Here is a 19,926-nt window from a genome sequence, read left to right as displayed (position 1 = left end):
TAAAGCGGGCTCCAGGCCAGGTCTCCGACCTCTGGGACAGCACCTGCCCCCAGCCTGAGTCCAGACAGTGCAGATGTTCCTGGGAGGAAGAGTTTTCTAGAGGGCACATGGCTCTGGGTCCTCTTGCGGGAGACCTATGGGCTGGGCTGCATGCAGTGAAGCCTGTGGTTTAAATGTCAGGAGGAAGAATCCTAGGATAGATTCTTGTTACATGGCATGGGATTCCCTGGAGGGCTTTGCTGGTGTGTGGAGCACCCTCATTCTTACCAGCTTGCACCCATGGGTGGCTCCATCTTCAGCAGAGCTCAGACTTGTCAGCATGTGACAAGTACCCCCAGAGCAAAGCTCCATGCTTAGCAGAGGTGCACAGCCATCAGGGGAAATCATTTGGATTGGATTTTAGGTGGTAGCAGGTGGTTTCCAAGACAGAGACCAGTTGATGGCATGGGTTTGTTTCTTTTAATCGTGAGAAGTCTCTCTGTGGGTTGGTGCTGAACTCACCACACTGCACGGCTCATGGCTGTGGGTGACTGGTCCCCAGTCAGTCTCGTGTGGCAGTTGGGGCCTTCTACTTCCTTGCCTTCACTTTCTTTTCTTTGTTCGCTCTGTGGGGCTTCACGGCTTCCTCCTGGCCTGCGTGACTGGTGATGGGGGGCGGGATAGGGGTGGGGGCGTTGAGGTTCAGAGTTTTCTTCCGAAGCTTCAGGTCCAAGATGGCGAACGTGTTCTGGATCTTGCACTGCAGCAGTTCCTGCAGGAGCTTCATCTGGATGTGGATGACCTGGCAGACGAGGCTCTCCAGCTCCTGAAAGGAATGGGGAGGGCCGGTGAGCGGGGTTGGGAGGTCTCACCAGATCTGGTTCTCAACTCAGCCCCTACTGCGGGTATGAGGATGTGTCCACTGTCCACCCATCTCACCCTGCCCATGGGCCATGGCTGCCTTGACCTCTGGCTTCTGGTTGACTTCAGTCAACTAGGGGTGGGAGGTCTAAGGGTGGGGAGGTCCTCATCTTCTCCTGACCGGCTGTGGGCTGGCCATGGCCACGGACCCTGGGTAGTCACACTTCCTGTCCCTCAACCCTTGGCTGTAACTAAAGCTCTCTTTTTGGATTCCAATAGTCACTCCCTCCTTTTTCTCTTTTGGCCTAGAGTGATGGCCAGGCTATTTGAGTGTGTCATTTGTTCTGGGCTCATTGGCCAGTGCCGTATTTCCTATAGACCCTACTTCCCAGTCAATGCAGGCTCCATCTGGATACCCCACCCCCAACCATCCTCATTCTCACCTCTCAAAGTTCTAGTGGCAGCTTCATGGGAGGGGACAGGGGAAATTGCTTCAGAGATTGGGCGTGTCATCCACCCAGCCAGCCATAGGAAGAATGAAAACGCAGCCACCGCCCATCCACCGAGTTAAACAGGAAGCCCCATTGGTCAGCTCCATCAGAGTCATGGCCAACAGAGCCTGGAGACACGGACGATGCAAGTGTGTTTCTCCAGGTTCCCTGCCTGAGCAACCACACAGCAGAGGAGCTATTGTCAGGGGACACACTGGGAGCAACTGGCTGTCCGTAGTGCATTTCTTTGAGATCTTGTATTCACTTAAAAGGTATGCAAAATTGTACATTTGCCCCAGCATATCCTCTTGGTTGTTTTTGTAGAAAAAATTATTGGGGAAGGTTGTTGTGCTATAGGAGAATGCGCAGTGTTTGTTCTATGCCCTTGAGTGCCCCATCTCAGGTGAATAGCTGGGGCACAGGGTGTGGGGGCTCTGGCTCACCAGCTCCGCCAGGCTGGGGCACAGGGTGTAGGGGGCTTTGGCTCACCAGCTCCGCCAGGCTGGGTCCAGCAGTGCCATGCTGGAAGCTGGGCAGGGAGCTGGGAGGAGCAGGCAGGAACAGCTGTGGGAAGTACGGGGCCATTTGGGCCACTGTGGCCATGACCCGCCCCACCCCCTGTGCTAGAGCAAGGTCCCCTGCAGGGGGCCAGAGACGTAGACGGTTGCAGGGGTTTTGTTGGGTCTTTATTGAATGTCTTCATGAGCTAAGATTTCATGGCCCCCTGATGTGCTATTTGTCTGCAGACTTAACCTTAGATGAGCACCATCCAGGCTGCTGTGCTCATTGCTCTGTAGAGATTTTCCTGTGTGTGTGTGTGTGTGTGTGTGTGTGTGTATAACCCTAAAGGAATACTTCCCAGGGCCTTTTGCTCTTCAGCTGATGATTCAGAAACCAAAATCCCTTGGAACTCACAGGCCCTGCAACTCCCCGACCCCAATGCCTGAAACACACACACATACGTGCACACACACGTGCACATACTTGTCTCTCAAAGTATGTTCAAAGACGATGCAACCATGATGACTTCAGTGCTTATGTATAGCTGAGAAACCAATGTAGGCTTGGCTAGGCCCTCAAGAAGCCAGCTACCCTGGGGCTGGGGTCATCACGGTCATTGAAGAGCTGGTCATGGGAAATGCTGGCAGCTAGAGCCCCAGTGGTCTGGCAGACCCTCCAAGAGGGCAGCCCAAAGTCTGAGATCCAGGCACCAGATCCTCCCAGTCCTTCCCCGGTTCCAGCTCCGCCCTTTGTCTCCCTGGTCACATGACCCTCCCCGAGCTATCCCCATGTCCCTGACTCTTCCATCTTCTCCCCTAGCCTGGGGGCGTGCCGGCTCTGGGGGACCTGCAGGAGTTCCAAAGCTGGAGTCTTTTTCCTGCCTCTCTTGGTGGAATCTGTCACTGATCAATGACACAGAGGAAGGAACTTAGACTTCAGGGTCAGTTAGGCTCAGTCCAAATGTGAACTCCACCCCATGCTAGCTTGGTGACCTTGGGGAGTTGAAAAGTTCTCTGAGCCTCAGTCGTCTCATCACTAAAACAGGGACATGAATTTCTACCTTTAGTCTACCGAGAAACCCATGGTAGACTCTTGATTCCTCCCTGCATCTCTCCCCCTCCCATGGGTGCCAATGAGGAGCTCCCATCTGCAGTGACGCCAGATCTGGCTGATGTCTCTGCTGGCCCAGGTGCCCACCCATGGCAGGTGGTCAGAGCCTCACCTGTCTCTCCAGGACCCGGCCAGGCTGCGCAGGCGCAGCAGCAGTGAACACCTTCTGCAGTGAACTATCCAGCTCCAGGAGCAGCGCCTCTTTCAGGAGCAGCACATCGGCGCGCTTCTGTGCCTCGGCCTCCGTTAGCGCAGCCACCTGCTGCTGGTGGGTCCACAAGTCCCTGTCCATGCCCTCGGCCAGCGGGAGGGGCTGAGGTGGCATGCACACCTCCAGGTGGGCAACGGTCAGGTCGACCTGCTGGTCCTGGCCCAGGACATACTGGTAGAGTTTGTAGTGGCGGATGAAGGTATGGTGGAAGTAGTCACAGAGGGCCAGCAGGTGGGTGGTGTTGAAGTGGTCCTGGTAATCTCTGAGCTTGTTCCCCAGGATCGTCACAGCCTCAGTAATGGAGCAGCCTGTGGGCACAGGGGCCAGGTACAGAGTGGGAGTGGGACAGAGCTGCCCTGCCAGGCAGTGGATGTGGGCTCTGCACCTAGACAGCCTGGTCACAGAGCCCATGTCCCCACCGCATTTTAAAAAATATTTCTATTTATTTTTTTGAGATGGGGTCTAACTCTGTCACCCAGGCTGGAGTGCAGTGGTGTGATCATAGCTCGCTGCAGCCGCCAACTTCCAGGCTCGAGAAATCCCCCTGCCTCAGCCTCCTGAGTAGCTGGGATTACAGGTACATGCTACCACACCTGACTAATTTTGTTTATTTTTTGTAGAGATGAGGTTATCACTATTTTGCCCAGGCTGAACTCCTGAACTCAATCGATCCTCCTGCCTTGGCCTCCTAAAGTGCTGGAATTATAGGTGTGAGCCACTGTGGCTGCTCTAACTGCAATTCTTATTACCATGCATTAGCTCTTGAAAGGTATGGAGTGTACCACGTTTCTTTTTTTACTTGCAGTAACTTAAACTTATCCCATTTTTTCTTACATAATTACCCCAGTATAATTATATAAATATGATTATATGATCTCAGTATAATCACATTATCATTACCAGTATTTTGTCTTTTTTGTTTCTTTGTTTTTCCGAACTCCTGGGCTCAAGCGATCTTCCTACTGTGGCCTCCCAATGTGTTGGGATTACAGGAGTGAACCACACACCTGGCCAGTATTTTGTCTTTTGATGCCTGTTTTAAAGACTTGCTTTAGTTGTGCTTTATCTTGTTTCTACTTCTCTTCAGGAAGGAGATTAGAATGTAGAAAAGGAATTCCCATAAGAGTAGAGTAGGAGGTGGCAGGGCGCGGTGACTCACACCTGTAATCCCACCACTTTGGGAGGCTGAGGCGGGTGGATCACTTGAGGTCAGGAGTTCGAGACCAGCTTGGCCAACATGGCAAAACCCCATCTCTACTAGAAATACAAATATTAGCTGGGTGTGGTGGCAGGTGCCTGTAATCCCAGCTACTCAGGAGGCTGAGACAGGAGAATTGCTTGAACCCAGGAGGTGGAGGTTGCAGTGAGCCGAGATCATGCCACTGCACTTCAGCCTGGGAAACAGAGCAAGACTCCATCCCCCCGCCAAAAAAAAAAAAAAAAAAAGTGGAAGCAGGTGATTGATGCCCAGGCAACTGCTGTGCTGGTGGCTTATGTTGCAGAGTTGGGAAAATATTATTTACCCCATGCAAAGGATTGGCTCTGAGGGTAGCACTGTGGGCAGTGCTCCTCAGGGGGTGACCCATCTCCCTACTTCTTCTTTCCTCCTCTCCCATTCGCTCCTCCTGCTCACAACTCTTTCAGGTGCTCAGCACAGTGGTTGGAGGCAGGGCTCTCCCATCATCTGCTTGGTTCTCAACAGAGGAGGTGGTTCATGAAGGGTCGTGGCTGAATTACATGCCTACCCTGGTGAGTAGATGAGCAGACAGCAGGCAGAGAGACAGGCAAGTCAAGGGCAGCAGGAGAGCACGGCCCTGGCTTGGAGACCTGGGTTCTCATAGACACTGTCCTGGAAGTGCACTGTGGACTTGGCCAAGCCTCTCCTGCTCTCTGACTCAGTGTCCCCCTCTGAAGAATGAGGGCTTGGGCCAGGCGCCCACCAGATCATGCACTTTGGAGAATTCCGCAGTTCCCTCTGCTGACAATGAAAGTAGCATGTTGTAGGCAAGGAGCCAGGCTTTTCCCCAAAGTAGGTGACCTGGCTTGTCCACAGACCCCTTCCTTTGCTCTTCCTTTGTGTGAGCCCTCCATGGGGCCCTAGGTGGTTTCCTCACCCCCTGCTAGAGTGCTTCATGCCCCTTCAGCAGGGACTGTTTCAGCCTTGCCCACAAGTTTGTTTTGAAGTCCCCCCACCCCCAGTCCCTTCATGCTCCCTCTTGGCTGGTCCCTGAGGCTATCTTGCTCTGTATGGAAATATTTACCTTGAATCTCCCCAAAGTACCCAGAGGGTGGAGACATCATGGTCTTGGGAAAATATTAGCAAAAGGGCACCACTCCACTTGGAGCCATGTTAGGATGTGCTGGGCGTGACGCCTGGATTCTGGCAATCTCAGCCTCCTGGGGGAGGGAAGGAGGAACTGCTCCACCACGCAGAATTACAGACTGGAGGCTGTACTTCTCCTTTCTGTGATGGCAAACCAGCAGGCTTGGAGCCCACGGGTTACACTCCTCTTGTGAGGGTACCAGGTTTGGAGGTCTGAGATACTCTATCCCTCTTAGATATGAGACTGGGCCTTTTTCCCTCAAATATAAAATTCAGAAGAGTGATACTGACTTCACAGGCTTGTTGGAAGGGTCAAATGGGGTAAGATGTCCAGCTTCATACAGAGCCTAATGCAAGCCAGCAATCGATAAATGCTGTAGAAAGAATTTATTTCTACCTTTGCAAAAAAATGTTTCTCCCTTCTTCCACTTTCCCCTCCCCCATCGAGCCTTCCCTCTATTCCTTCCTTCATTCATCTCTGTCCATCTTTCCATTCATCCATGCTTTCACCCACCCATCCATCCATTCATCCATCATCCTTCCACTTATCCATCCTTCCATCCTTCCATCCATCCATCCATCCATCCATCCATCCATCCATTCATCCATCCATCCATCCATCCATTCTTCCACCCATCCATCCATCCATCCATCCATCCATCCATCCATTCATCCATCCATCCATCCATCCATCCATCCATTCATCCATCCATCCATCCATCCATCCATTCTTCCATCCATCCATCCATCCATCCATCCATCCATCCATTCTTCCACCCACCCATCCACCCATCCATCCATCCATCCATCCATCCATTCTTCCACCCACCCATCCACCCATCCATCCATCCATCCATCCATCCATTCTTCCACCCACCCATCCACCCATCCATCCATCCATCCATCCATCCATCCATTCATCCATCCATCCATCCATCCATCCATTCTTCCATCCATCCATCCATCCATCCATCCATTCTTCCACCCACCCATCCACCCATCCATCCATCCATCCATCCATTCATCCACCCACCCATCCACCCATCCATCCATCCATCCATCCATCCATTCATCCGTTCTTCCAACCACCCATCTATTTTTCCACCCATTTGTTTATCCATTCACCTATTCATCCATCCATTAATCCTTCGATCTATCCACCCATCCATTCACCCACCCTTCTATCCATTTGTGAAAGGAAAATAAAAACTTGGGAACCCAATTCACTATGCCAAAAGAAAAAAATTAGCCTGAAAGTTGAGTAACACAAGAAACTGCCTTTCCTTTGATTCCTAAGCAGGTAGCTACAAATAAAAGGTTAAATATCTCCACAGGTAGCTACTCTATGTTCACCTTATCTTAGATAAGGTGCCAATTTACTGAGCAAGGGAAGAACACATAATTGATTATTCCCCACCTGCTCCTTTTCTCTTGCAACATGTGGATCACCATACCCTCCTTCTTACCCCTCCAGCCCACTTTCCCCTTTAAATATTGAAGCCCTCAAAATTATCCTTGGAGAAAGGAACAGATCTTTCTTCCAGGTATGTCATTAGCCTTGGCAAAATAACCTTCTAAATGGATTGAGACCTGTCTCAGATACTTTTCGGTTTATACATTTATCCTTCCATTCACTCAAGATTAGTTTGTCAAATGGTGACTGAACCTATAAATTATTACTGCCTATTAATTACTTGGCACTATGCAAGATTTTGGCAATACTATGACAACAAATAAGTCATATCCCCTGTTCTCAGATGCTTGCAGGAGAGACACAAGCAGATAATGGCAGTGCATAGTAAAGAGGAACAGAGTTGGGTGAAGAAGAGCACGGACTTCAGGACCGGGTCCTTCTAGAGAAGGCGATGTGTGAGCTGCATCCCAGAGTGAGGCTGAGCCAGGCCCAGAAGTGGGGCCACTTCACAGCCCAGCTGAGTGACAGCAGAGGAGCAGGAAGCAGCCTGGCCTGGGTGGGAGCAAGGTGAGGTTTGTTGTTGTTGGCACCTAAAGGTGGAGGCAGATGATGGCAAGAGCTGCATGCAGAGGTGGGTGGAAGACAGACACAAGGGCCTTGGATGGACGCCATACTGAGAACCAGGGCTCTGTCTTCTGGGCAGTGCACAGAAGGAGCAGATCTGAGTGGCAGGACCTGGCCATCCTCAGATGTAGGGTGTGCAAGACAGAAACCGGCACAACTCCCAGGTTCTTACAGGGGATGTTTGAAGGTCAGTGGGCCTACCAACAGAGAGAATACCATATGGTAAGATACTGACCTCTGACATGACCCCTGCCCTCAGAGAGCTGCCAGTCTTGAAGAGGAGACAGTTGAATAAATGATGGCCACCTTTGTATTCTCGGCTCCCGGCACTGGGATTTGTGCACAGGAGGGGCCCAGTCAAAGTCTACAGAGTAAATGAACCAGCTCTAATATGTCAAGGTGGAGGTGTTCATTCATTCTGTCAACAAATACTTATTCGGGGTTTCCCTGTGCCAAGAACTCTTCCAGGTTCCAGGGAGATAGTGGAGGGCTGGGGAGGAAATGCACAGATATCTACCTCTACACAGGGCTCTGTGGGATTGACAGCACACATGACAGGAAGAAGGTCAGGAAGGGCTTCCCTGAGGAGGCAGTAAAGGGGCTGGGATGGACTGGGTCAAAGGGGTTTGCTGGGCAAAGAGGTGGTGAAGAGCGAGGCAGGAGGGACAGCAGCTTGTGCAAAGGCCCTGTGGTTGAAGCAGGCATGGCCCTCTGAGGGACTGAAAGGTGGGGGAGGAAGGCAGTCAGCAGGCTAGAGATCTGCAGGTGAGGAGCTGCCTGGCTGGAGATGAGGTTGGGTAGGCCAGGCCCCGAAAGCCCCTAGCATGCCCTGCCCTGCAGGGGTCCCACCCCCAGGGTCACCGTCTCGCAGTACCCCCAACGGAGTCTTTCTCCAGAGTACTCGTCAAGGTCTTTGATCTTGCGCATTTTACTGATGCGATTTGTTCTTGGTCATTTTCCCTCTACTAGCACTCAAGCTGTGAGTGAGTGAGAGGGCGTCTTTTCTGTTCACTGCTGGGTGCCTAGTGCCAGAGCGGTGCCCAGCTCCTAGGAGGTGCTCTGCAGAGAAGGAGAGCCTTGTTGCATGGACACAAGGGAATGGGCCCAGCACTTTCAGAGGCCAAGGCAGGGGGATCACTTGAGCTTGGGAGTTCAAGACCAGCCTGGGCAACATAGAAAGACCCCAACACTATAAAAAAAAATAGCCAGCATGGTGGTGCCTGCCTTTAGTCCCAGTGACTCAGGAGGCTGAGATAGGAGGATCACTTGAGCCCAGGAGGTCAAGGCTGCAGATCATGCCACTGCACTCCAGTCTGGACGACAGCGTGAGATCTTGTCTCTCACACACACAAAAGAATTTATTTAGGGAACATTCCCATGTGCCAGGCATTGGGGGATGCTACCTGTGGCCAAGGCTTTCACCATGGAGGCTGCTGGGCTGGCAGAACAGGCGCCAAAGGCCAGGCCCACCCAGACATGGCAGAAGGGTTTCCAGCCGGTAGGGGGTGAGTGGAGCCAGGTTCCAGGGAGCCAATTCTGACAGCAGGAGGAACAAGCTGTGTGGGAAGGAAGGTCCAAGGCCTCGGCGGGGATCAGCCTAGGGCAGGGTCCAGGTCCAGCTTCACTGACCAGGAGCTCTTGGCTGCTGCTGCCCTCCGGACACCAAAGACCCCCCTGGCCCCACATGCCCTGTGTCCCTTCCCGTCCTTTCACGCAGAGCTGGGCATCAGAGCATGCAGGCCTGCCACCACCTGGCAGGAGCTTCCCCGCAGGGACACAGTGAGAGAAGAAGGAGCTCTGAGAGGCCAGGGGATCTGCACATGACCCATGTCGGAGGCACCAGGCTGGGGGCCAGCAGCGGCGAAGTTCTGGGGCGAGTGGGGCACAGCGTGGCTGTGTGCACAGGGCCACACCCAGCTGTCCAGGAGGCAAAGCAGGATTCTGGGGACGGAGCTGGGGGACCCAGGGCTTGTGGTCAGTTTGGACAGGGTCATTCATGACAGCCCTGTGTGCCATGTGAAAGAGTTGACTTCATCATGGAACACGAAGACCTCCGAGGATAGCGTACATAGATTTATCAAATTCCTCAGGGTTAAGAACCTGGTGGAGAGGTACTGAGGCCAGACATGAGAGGCTGGGGCCATCCCAGAGGGAAGATGGTGACCGCGTGGAGGACAGCAGAGACTGTCCATCAAGGGATCCCAGAGGGTGAGCAGACATGAGGCCATCATTTTTGATCAGCACGCTGGACTCGGGGCCTGTGTGGGGGCGACGGTGTGAGCTTCACCAGGTGACTCATCACACCTTCGCTGAACTGGCCAGAAGGTGCCCTCCTCCACCAGCCTGGCCTGGCCTGATGGAGCATGGGGTGGGGTCACCTGCATCCTGCAGCTGTGGGTGGCTGTGTCTGCCTCCTTGGCGAAGGCCAGCCCCTGAGCCCCTCTGTTCAGCCCCAGCAGCCGTACACAGAGCCCAGATCTGAAAGGAGAAGTCCACAAGGCTCAGTAGTGCGAATGCACTCAGCCGCTGTGCTGAGCCAGGGTTTCCTGCTGGCTTGTCATCCTGGCCGATGCCCTACTATGACCACAGGCTGTGGCCTGCACCTAAGAGGTCATACAAACCAAGTGCAGACCTTGTCCTGGGTCAACAGGGAAGGAGGCCCTGGGTTGAATTCTAACTTTCGGCCCCCAGACGCTCTTGGCTGATTCTGGGTTTCAGCAAAGCTTGTTGGAAGCCGGCTCATGAGACATACTTTCTTGGCCTTGGACCACACTCCCTGGGCCTCGGGTTGAGAAGTTCCTGGTGACTCAGAAAGCAGAGGGATTAAGTCTCAGGGAGAAGCCACTGGCTGCAGGGCGGACAGATCTGTGCCTGCAAGTTGCTCTTCAATAACAGGGAGTGGCCTTCATTTGCATTGGCTGCTGGGAACTTCCTGAAGATGGTCCCCAAGCCCCTGGAGGCCAGCACCTGTGAGGAGATGCAGCGGGAGTAGGGGAGGAGAGGAATGAGGAGGGGAAGGGCGGGGGAGGCTTGCTGGGCAGATGTCAGCGGAAGCTCCATGATCAGGGCAGAAACGGCTCGGACCAGGAGGCTCCGGTGGCTTCCTTGGCCCCTCAAACCTGGAGTCTGGGCTGGGCGAGCAAGGGGAGATGCACCATATCCCTGCGGGGCTGGAAATGGGGAAGGCTGCTCCTTCTGGGTGTGCCTGAGCGGGAGGACCCAGGTACCCCGATAAACCAGTTTGGTTCCCCCCTCTTGCCTCCCAGGGGCAGGAACCAAGTCAGGCTACAGCCTGGCACTGCTCACCTTTCCCAACACCTGAGCGCCTACCAGGGCTGACCCGGTATGGTGAGAAGTAGACGAAGGCAAGGGCCCACCATCTCCACCCCACCGCATCCTTCATCCCCCCGCATTGCCCTCTGCCCCCTTTGTGCTCTTGGGGAGACTCTACTAAACTCCTTCACCCCTGGGTGCCAGGGACTGTACTGCCCAGGTGAGCTCCCCTCAGTTAGGGAGCACCCACTGCCTTGTGCCATGCATGCTCTAGGTCACTCGTTCTCCCAGCTCCCAGCAGAGTGAGGCTGGCACAGGCACCAACCCCTCTTCACCCAGGAGAGAAACTGAGGCTTAAAGAGGCTGAGGGGTTTGCATAGGGCCACTCAGGTGGTAAGTGCCTCAGCTGGAATTCAAACTCCAGGCCATCCAGCTCCAAGCAGCTTTGGGGTCTTTTTGTAGATTCTTGGAGGTGGACACTGCAAGGGACCTCCAACCCCATTGGTCACATTTTCCAAAGAATGTTTTGCAAGAGCTGTTACAGTGGACCCTGGGACAACATGGGTTGGAACTGCAAGAGGAAGGAGTCCCTGGGATGACTTCTAACTTTCGGCCTCCAGATGCTCCTGCGGGTCCACTTACACATAGATTTTCTTCCTGTGCCACCCCCAAGATGGTAAGACCAACCCCTGCTCTTCCTCCCCCTCCGCCTGTTCAACATGAAGATGATGAGAATAGTGGCCTTGATGATAATCCACTTCTGCTTAATGAAGGGTAAATGTATTTCCTCTTCCTTATGATTTTCTTAATATTTTCTTCAACCTACTTTATTGTAAGAACACAGTACATAATACATATTACATACAAAATATATGTGAATCAACTGTTTATGTTATCAGTAAGGCTTCTGGTCAACGGTAGGCTATTAGTAAGTAAATTCTGGAAGAGTCCAAAGTTACATATGGGTTTTCAACTGCACAGGAGGTTGGTGGCCCTAAATCTCGTGTTGTTCAAGAGTCACCTGTATATCAAAATGAATGTTTCGCGCCAGAGAGACCTTTAAAATATGTTGGATCCAAGGAGATTAAATAGTCTTAATATGCTAATGAACTCAACAAAATATGCAAATTAGCTTAGCAGATCGCTAAAAGGCATGGAGCGTTTGCAATGTTTCTCAAGTCTATTCAGGGCAAATAGTCTTTCTGGACCAAGGAGCACATGTCTCTGGACCAAGGAGAAATGTTGAGCTTGCCCAATCATTTTTCTCTACAAATGGGGAAACCGAGGCCCAGAAAAAGGATGAGACTTGCCTAAAGCTAACCTGTGGCAAAGTCAGGACCTGAGCTCTGCCCGGGGGGAGGGGTCAGGAACCTGGCGGTAGAGCTGCCCTCCCTGTCACCACTCCCTGTGTAGGGAAGGGGTTGGTGCCAGTTTCCTTTCATTACCTTAGCCCTGGTGCTTTTTAGTAGGTCACAAGTGTCTGTGAAATGTGGGCTGGGGCACTGTCTGCCCAGGGAAGGGAATGGAGGAGCCAGGGCAGGAGACTGGGCCAGGCGCTGTTCCCTGGAGTGAGCTTTGTGGCTGCCCTACTGACCACGGCCTGGGGACAGACAGGATTGTCAGGAACAGCCCTGAGAGCTTGCCACCTTTGCTTGAGACCTCTTCTGTGGCTCCTGCCTGTCCCGGGGTCCCTGGACTGCTGGCCTCCCCACCTCCTACTGCAGCACAAGTGGTCCCTTCAGGATGACCCCTTTCCAAAGCCACCTGGTAAACTGTCGCCCAGGCTGGAGTGCAGGGAGAGGAGAGAGGGCAGGCTGGTTGGGCCTGACACTCCTGTGGGGAGGAGGAGCCGCCGCATCCCTCGTGACCTCATCAGGATGGGCCTGGACTGGCCAGAGGAGGACCACGCTGGCTGGAGATGCATCGTCCTCCTGCCCCGTGACTTCGGCACCAAGGATTCAATAACTGCGTGTTCTGTTCTCAGCCACCATTCACGGCCACACGGCAGCCACCATTAAGCTTAGGGAACACCTGGACTGAAGATGGCACTGACGCTGGGGCCATTCCTTGAAGCTCAGTTCCTCTGTCAGGGGCAGTGGGGCGTGTCTGGTATGAGCACAGACTGGAGATTCAGGCAGATGCGGGCTCACCTCGGGCTGCACAACTTCATCACTTGCACACGTTATTTTGCCTCTCTGGGCATCAGCGTTCTTTTCCTTTGTCTTTTTTATTCCATTTATTAAAGTTCAAAAACTGGCACAACTATGGTGTTAGAAGTCAGTGGTAGTTTCTGGAGAGGGTCAGAAAGAGGCTTTTGGTTGCTGATAATGTTTTTTTGTTTTTTGTTTTTTGTTTTTTTGAGATGCAGTCTTGCTCTGTCGCCCAGGCTGGAGTGCAGTAGCATGATGTTGGCTCACTGCAGCCTCCGCCTCCCAGGTTCAAGTGATTCTCCTGCCTCTGCCTCCCAAGTAGGTGGAATTACAGGTGCCCACTACCACGCCCAGCTAATTTTTGTATTTTTAGTAGAGACAGCCCTCGCCATATTGGCCAGGCTGTTCTTGAATTCCTGACCTCAAGTGATCCACCCACCTCAGCCTCCCAAAGTGCTGGGATTACAGGTGTGAGCCACTGTGCCTGGCCCAGTTGCTGATAATGTTTTAATTCTACTTTCTAGTTCTGGATGCTGTTAAATGGGCACACTTTCTGAGAAATATCAAGATGAACATTTATAATTTATGCATTTTTCTGTGTATGCTATAATTAAATGAAAGATTTACTTTAAGAAGATGGTGACCCTGAAAAATAAGTTATTCCTAATTTGTGCAATGATGATAAAATCACAGAAAAGTAAACAGATTTTTTAAAATAGCATTTAAAAGCAGAATCTTTTCACACTGGAAGCAGTTTTTCTAATGCAATCTATTTCTTTTTTTTTTTTTCTTTTCTGAGATGGAGTCTCACTGTGTCACCCAGGCTGGATTGCAGAGGTGCGATCTCGCTCAGCTCATTGCAACCTCCGCCTCCCGGATTCAAGCAATTCTCCTGTCTCAGCCTCCCAAGTAGCTGTGTTTTTAGTAGAGATGGGGGTTTCACCATGTTGGTCAGGCTGGTCTTGAACTCCTGATATCAGGTAGTTCACCCTGAGATACACCCGCCTTGGCCTCCCAAAGTGCTGTGATTACAGGCATGAGCCACTGTGCCTGGCCATAATGCAATCTATTTCTATTATAAAAGACTTTTAATAAAAACCATTGCATATATTGATTGCACAGTCTAAGAGACATGGGCAGCAGTGTTCTCACTTGTAAAACAGAGACAGTAAAAATATCTACCTCATAAGATTAGAGGACAGCATGCATATATGGTGCTTTCCACAGTGCCTGGTACACAGTAAACACTCAATAAGTAATGCCATTGTCACCATCATTGCCATCATCAGGCCTCTGCTGGCATTCCTACTCCCTGGGGGGCTGTGTGGGCTCCTGGACTCAACCTGCTTTGGCAGAGAATGAAGCATGGCTCTAGGACAATAACCCTGGAGACTGGATTTCTTCAATCCAATCCTTTCTTGGCAGTTGCCTGGTGATTCTATTCACCTGTGGTGCCATGGGCCGGCACAGGGCCCCACCTGAAGAGCAGTGGAGGCTCTTTCTTTCCTGGTCACTCAAACAGTGGAGGGGACAGGACAACTGGGAGTGGGCTGGGTCCCCAGTTACGGGTTGCAGAGGGTAGGGGAAGAGGCCACTACTTACTGCATAACTCAACAGGCCCTTGCGCTGTATCCTCTTTCTCCCCACTATTGTGGATGCCTCCATGGCAAGAAACTGCTAGATGGGCCAGACTTCCCAAATCCAAATCAAGATTCTCTTTCTGTTACTATTATTGAATTAATTAATTTTTAAATACCACCAGGTGTTCGAGGGTGGTCTCCCATCCAAGTACTAACCATCTCCGACTCTGCTTAGCTTCCAAGACCAGACAAGATAGGCACGTTCAAGCTGGTATGGCCATAGACCCAAGTCTAGATTCTTGCACTGAAAAGCATGTGGGTGCTTATGAGAACGACAGGACAGATAATGGAAAATCTTCCCAGAAAGCTCTGGACCTGTGATTGCTGCCCAGTGCTAAGCTCTCAGGAAATAATACTACCACTACATTAGTGTGTTATTTTACAGTTATAAAGCATTTATATTATCCATTAACTCATTTAATTATCACAACCAACCTTTGAAATAGGTATTTGACACCATTTAACAGATGAAGAAACTGAGGTTTAGAGCATGCATGTGGCTTATCTACCGCTATTCAGTAGTGAAATCAGTTCTCAATTCAGATCCTCCAACTCTAAGAAGAGTACACCACAGCCATTTTTTTTTTTTTTTTTTGAGACGGAGTCTCGCTCTGTCGCCAGGCTGGAGTGCAGTGGCTGGATCTCAGCTCACTGCAAGCTCCGCCTCCCGTTTACGCCATTCTCTCGCCTCAGCCTCCCGAGTAGCTGGGACTACAGGCGCCCGCCATCTCGCCCGGCTATTTTTTGTATATTTTTAGAGACGGGGTTTCACCGTTTAGCCAGGATGGTCTCGATCTCCTGACCTCGTGATCCCCGTCTCGGCCTCCAAAGTGCTGGGATACAGCTTGAGCCACCGCGCCCGGCCACCACAGCCATTTTTTAGGAGTGAATGAAGATATATGAAATACACAGCACTACAGTATGTCCACTAGCATTCTGGATTTAATTTAATTTTTCAATTGTTGTGAATATACATAACCTAAAATTGACCATTTTAACTGTTTTCTTTTTTCTTTCTTTCTTTTTTTCTTTTTTTTTTTTTTTTTAGACGGAGTCTCACTCTGTCACCCAGGCTAGGGTGCAGTGGTACAAACTCGGCTTACTGCAACCTCCATCTCCCGGGTTCAAGCAATTATCCTGCCTCAGCCTCCTGAGTAGCTGGGACTATAGGCATGTGTCACCATGCCCGGCTAATTTTTTGTATTTTTAGTAGAGACGGGATTTCACCGTGTTAGACAGGATGGTCTCAATCTCCTGACCTCATGATCCACCTGCCTTGGCCTCCCAAAATGCTGGGATTACAGGCGTGAGCCACCGCACCCAACCCATTTTAACTATTTTTAAGTGCATAGTTCTATGGCGTTAAGAACATTCACATTATTTTGCAGCCATCACTGCCATCCATCTCCAGAACTTTCTCATCATCCCAAGCTAGAACTCCATATCCATTAAATATTAACTCCACACTCCCCCTCCTCCCGGCCCTTGGCAATCCCCATTCTACTTCCTGTCTCTATGAATTTGACTACTCTGGGTTCCTCATAGACAGACTCATAGGATATTTATTTTTTGCATCTAGATTATTTCACATAACATAATATCTTCAAGGTTCCTCCATGTTGTAGCGTGGGGCAGAATTGCCTTCCTTTGTAAGGTTCAGTGATATTCCATTGTATGGATAGACCACATTCTGCTTATCCATTCATCCATCCATGCTCACCTGGGTGACTTTCACTTTTGGCTATTGTAAGCGATGCTTCTATGAGCACAGGTGTACAAACACCTGCCCGAGTCTCCACTTTCAGTTCTTGTGGGTGTGTCCCCACAGGAACGATTGTTGAACCCTATGCCAATTCCATGGTTGCCTTTTTGAGGACCCGCCATATTGGTTTCATCCACTATGTCTTTTCAATTTGTTAAGATACAGTAGTCCCCCCTTAACTGCAGCTCCAGTTTCCTTGGTTTTAGTAACCTGTGGCCAACCGTAGTCCAAAAACATTAAGTAGAAATTTCCGGAAATAAATAGTTTATAAGTTTTAGATGTTGCACCGTTTTGAGTGGCATGATGGAATCTGCATCATCCTGCTCCATCCCACATGGAGCGTGGATCACTCCTTCCTTCCGGGGACCCCTGCTCTCAACGCCACCCTCCCGTTGGTCACTTAGGAGCCATCTCCGTTATCAGAAGGACTGTCAAGTTATTAGAGCGCTCATGCTCAAGTCACCCTTATTTGACTTAATGACGGCCCCAAAGCGCACCAGTAGTGATGCTGGCAATTTGGATATGCCAAACATAAGCTACCAAGTGCTTCCTTTCAGTGAAAAGGTGAAAGTTCTTGATTTCGTAAGGAAAGAAAGAAAATCATATGCTGAGGCTTCTAAGAACTATGTAAGAACAAATCTTCTATCTGTGAAACTGTGAAGGGAGAAAAATGAATTTGTGAGTAGTGGATATAGGGTGTGGTACTATCCCCGGTTTCAGGCACCACCTGGGGGGTGTTGAAGTAGATTCCTGATGGTGGATTAGAGTGGACTACTATAAACCAAGAACCATATTCAGGAAAAATCTACTCAAACACTAGGATTAGAAATATTTTGTTGTCCTTTTAAAGACATTCTTTTTGGTCACTTGCCTAGGGTTCAGAGGGCAAGCACAGGACCATATTTTGTTTTGTTTTGTTTTGTTTTTGAGACGGAGTCTTGCTCTGTTGCCCAGGCTGGAGTGCAATGGTGACATCTCGGCTCACTGCAAGCTCCGCCTCCTGGGTTCACACCATTCTCTTGCCTCAGCCTCCAGAGTAGCAGGGACTATAGGCACCCGCCACCATGCCCAGCTAATTTTTTTTTTGTATTTTTAGTACAGATGGGATTTCACCATGTTAGCCAGAATGGTCTTGATCTCCTGACCCTGTGATCCCCCCTCCTCAGCCTCCCAAAGTGCTGGGATTACAGGCGTGAGCCACAGCGCCCGGCCAGGACCACATGCTTTAAAGACTGTCATGGGCTCTTGTCCACGCCCTTCTCTTTGTCCACAATGGTCCCCCTACCTGGTCCGCTTAGCACGCTCGGCACCTCATCAGTCCTTGCCCCCATTTCTCAAGAATCAGGAAGCTAGAATGATTCATGTGAAAGAGCTTTGGCAGCAGGGACAGGCTCTGCGGCCAGGAAGACCCAAGGTTATTATTGGTTCTGCGCTTTACTGTGTGATGATTGACAAGTTACCTAACCTCTCTGAACTTCAGTTGTGTTAGTGAAATGGGGACAACAGTACCAATGCACCCAAGACTGCAATGGGGATCAAATGAGATGATATGGGCAGAGAGCTCAGTGTGCCATGTCTGTGGCTGAGATTATGATCATCAATCCCTTCCCTGGTCCTCCTGGAAGCATGGGGCTCCTGTCCTGCTGCAGTTACCTCCCGCCTAGCCTCACAGGAAGGCCGGCTCCTTAGCGCGCAGGGATTTGGGTTCACTCTGGGCTTGCTGGAGAATGGGGCAGAACAGGGGCCAGCCAGCGGAAGGCTCAAAGAGGCAGCTTTCAGTGCAACAGCAGGAAGAACTTTCCAGAAGCACAGGGTGCTCACTGGAAGAGTAGTTCTCTCCAGAAGTGAGGAGGTGTTCCGCATCAGTCTGACAGCTGGGGGCCTCGGATGGTCAGACACCGGAGAGACGGGATTCCCGGATATGTGTCAGATGGGGGTTGGATCCGGAGACTTCTGGGGCCCCTCTCAACTCTCAGATGCTGTGGGGATTTCCATGGAGCTGGCAGTCCCTGTAGCCACAACTGGGGCACTGCCAGTGCATCTTGGCCAAGCCCTTCAGCTGACTCGAGCTTGGTGAGGGAAGCCCTGACTTGCGGTCCTCGTCGTCCTCATGGTCATCGTCCCCCGGAGATGAAAGCAACTGGGCAGTCCCACCATCTCAGGGACACAGTGCCATTCCCAGCCCGAGATGCGGCTACTCCATTCTCATACCTTGTCCCCTCTAATGCTGGGGGCTCTAAGCTTGAGCAGTATGTCCAGCTGATGGGGGAAGAACCTGGGAATTCAGACGTGGGAAGGGGTCCTGAGAGAACGTTTACCATCTGCCCACACACAGGTGGCACATCCAGGCCAGGACACCTTAGCCAAAGGGTACAACTCACCCTGCCAGCTGGGCCTGGGCCACTCACCATCCTGGAGACTTCCTGCTGGGGCCAGGATCCCAGCCTCTCCTGTGAACAGCTCTGGGTGACCCAGTTAGGAAGTCAGTAGGTGTCAGACCTGGCTCATCCAGGTGTTGCTCCGTCTGCACTCCGCAGCCCCAGCCCACTTGCTGTGGGGGCTCTCCTGGGCTGCCTGCTTCTCAGGCCTTCCTGCACCCCGGACAGGTGGACAGGTCCCCGTGGTCAAAATGAAAAGTTGCGCGGCTGGGTGGGCACTGACCTGGTTCAAATCCCGACACCGCTCACTCGAGGTGTGGCCTTGGGCAAGTTACCTAATCTCTCCAGACCTCAGTGTCTTCATCTTTCAAATGGCACCTGTGATGCCAGACTGCAGTGACAATTACAGAAGCTGTGTAAAAGGCCAGGCACATGACACACAAGGCCTCCCTCTGTGGGATGGATGGTCTCTTGCGGAAGGCAGGGGAAGGTTTCTATGGCCCCGTCTTGATTTCTGGCCTACTTACTGACACTGGCTCACTCAAGGAGTGGTGACCTCGCTCCGTGTTACAAGATGGACTGCTCATACCCTAGTTTACGTGGTGAGGTCCTAACCTCCAGTATGTCAGGACGTACTTGGAAAGAGGGTCTTTATAGAGTTGATTAGGGTCAAATGAGGTCTTTAGGGCCGGCCTTCAGCCAACAGGACTGCTGTCATCATAAGTAGAGAAAACATGGACATACACAGAGACGCCGGGGCACAGGTGCACAGAGAGAGACCACGAGAGGATGGAAGAGAAGGCGGCCGTCCGCAAGCCAAGGAGAGAGGCTTCAAGAGAAACCAGCCCTGCCAGGACCTTGACCTTGGACTTCCAGCCTCCAGAACTATGAGGAAATGAATGTTTGCTGTTGAAGCCACACAGTACGTGGTTCTGTGCGGCAGCCCTGGTGAACTAATACCGCAGGGAGGCATCTACGCAAGGAGAGTTGCCCGTTTGTCCCAAGAAATGCCCTTCTAAGATCTCAATCTAGAGCTGCTGTGGAGACTTCCACCATCCGTCAATCATGAAGTCTCATTTAAAGACCCTCCTCCAGCTCTCGCCTGAGGGGTGTCAGGTTCTGGTTGGGAAAGAGGGTCCCTGGAGGCCTTTCCCAGTCTGCAGAGGGTGGCACCTTCTCTCCGCTTCGCGGGGGTGACACCTTCTCTCT

The 19,926-nt window shown here is 51.5% G+C and overlaps 1 protein-coding gene across 1 annotated transcript in view; it reads right to left on the bottom strand.

Moving 5' to 3' along the window:
- Window positions 1-440: 440 nt before the first annotated feature.
- CUNH8orf74 (chromosome unknown C8orf74 homolog) overlaps window positions 441-19,926 on the bottom strand; it is a 30,981-nt gene continuing 11,495 nt past the window's right edge. Inside the window, exons 3-4 of the mRNA XM_033176912.1 lie at window positions 3,055-3,461; window positions 441-805 (exon numbers count right to left, since the gene is read on the bottom strand). Coding sequence (XP_033032803.1) covers window positions 569-805; window positions 3,055-3,461 — 644 coding nt within the window. The 3' untranslated portion in view covers window positions 441-568. The remainder of the gene's footprint in view (window positions 806-3,054; window positions 3,462-19,926) is intronic.

The sequence above is a fragment of the Trachypithecus francoisi genome, unplaced genomic scaffold, assembly GCF_009764315.1.
Source record: "Trachypithecus francoisi isolate TF-2019V2 unplaced genomic scaffold, Tfra_2.0 Contig01554, whole genome shotgun sequence".
Lineage (NCBI taxonomy): Eukaryota > Metazoa > Chordata > Mammalia > Primates > Cercopithecidae > Trachypithecus > Trachypithecus francoisi.
Note: the sequence above shows the minus strand (reverse complement) of the source record. Positions and strands in the feature narration are given on the sequence as shown.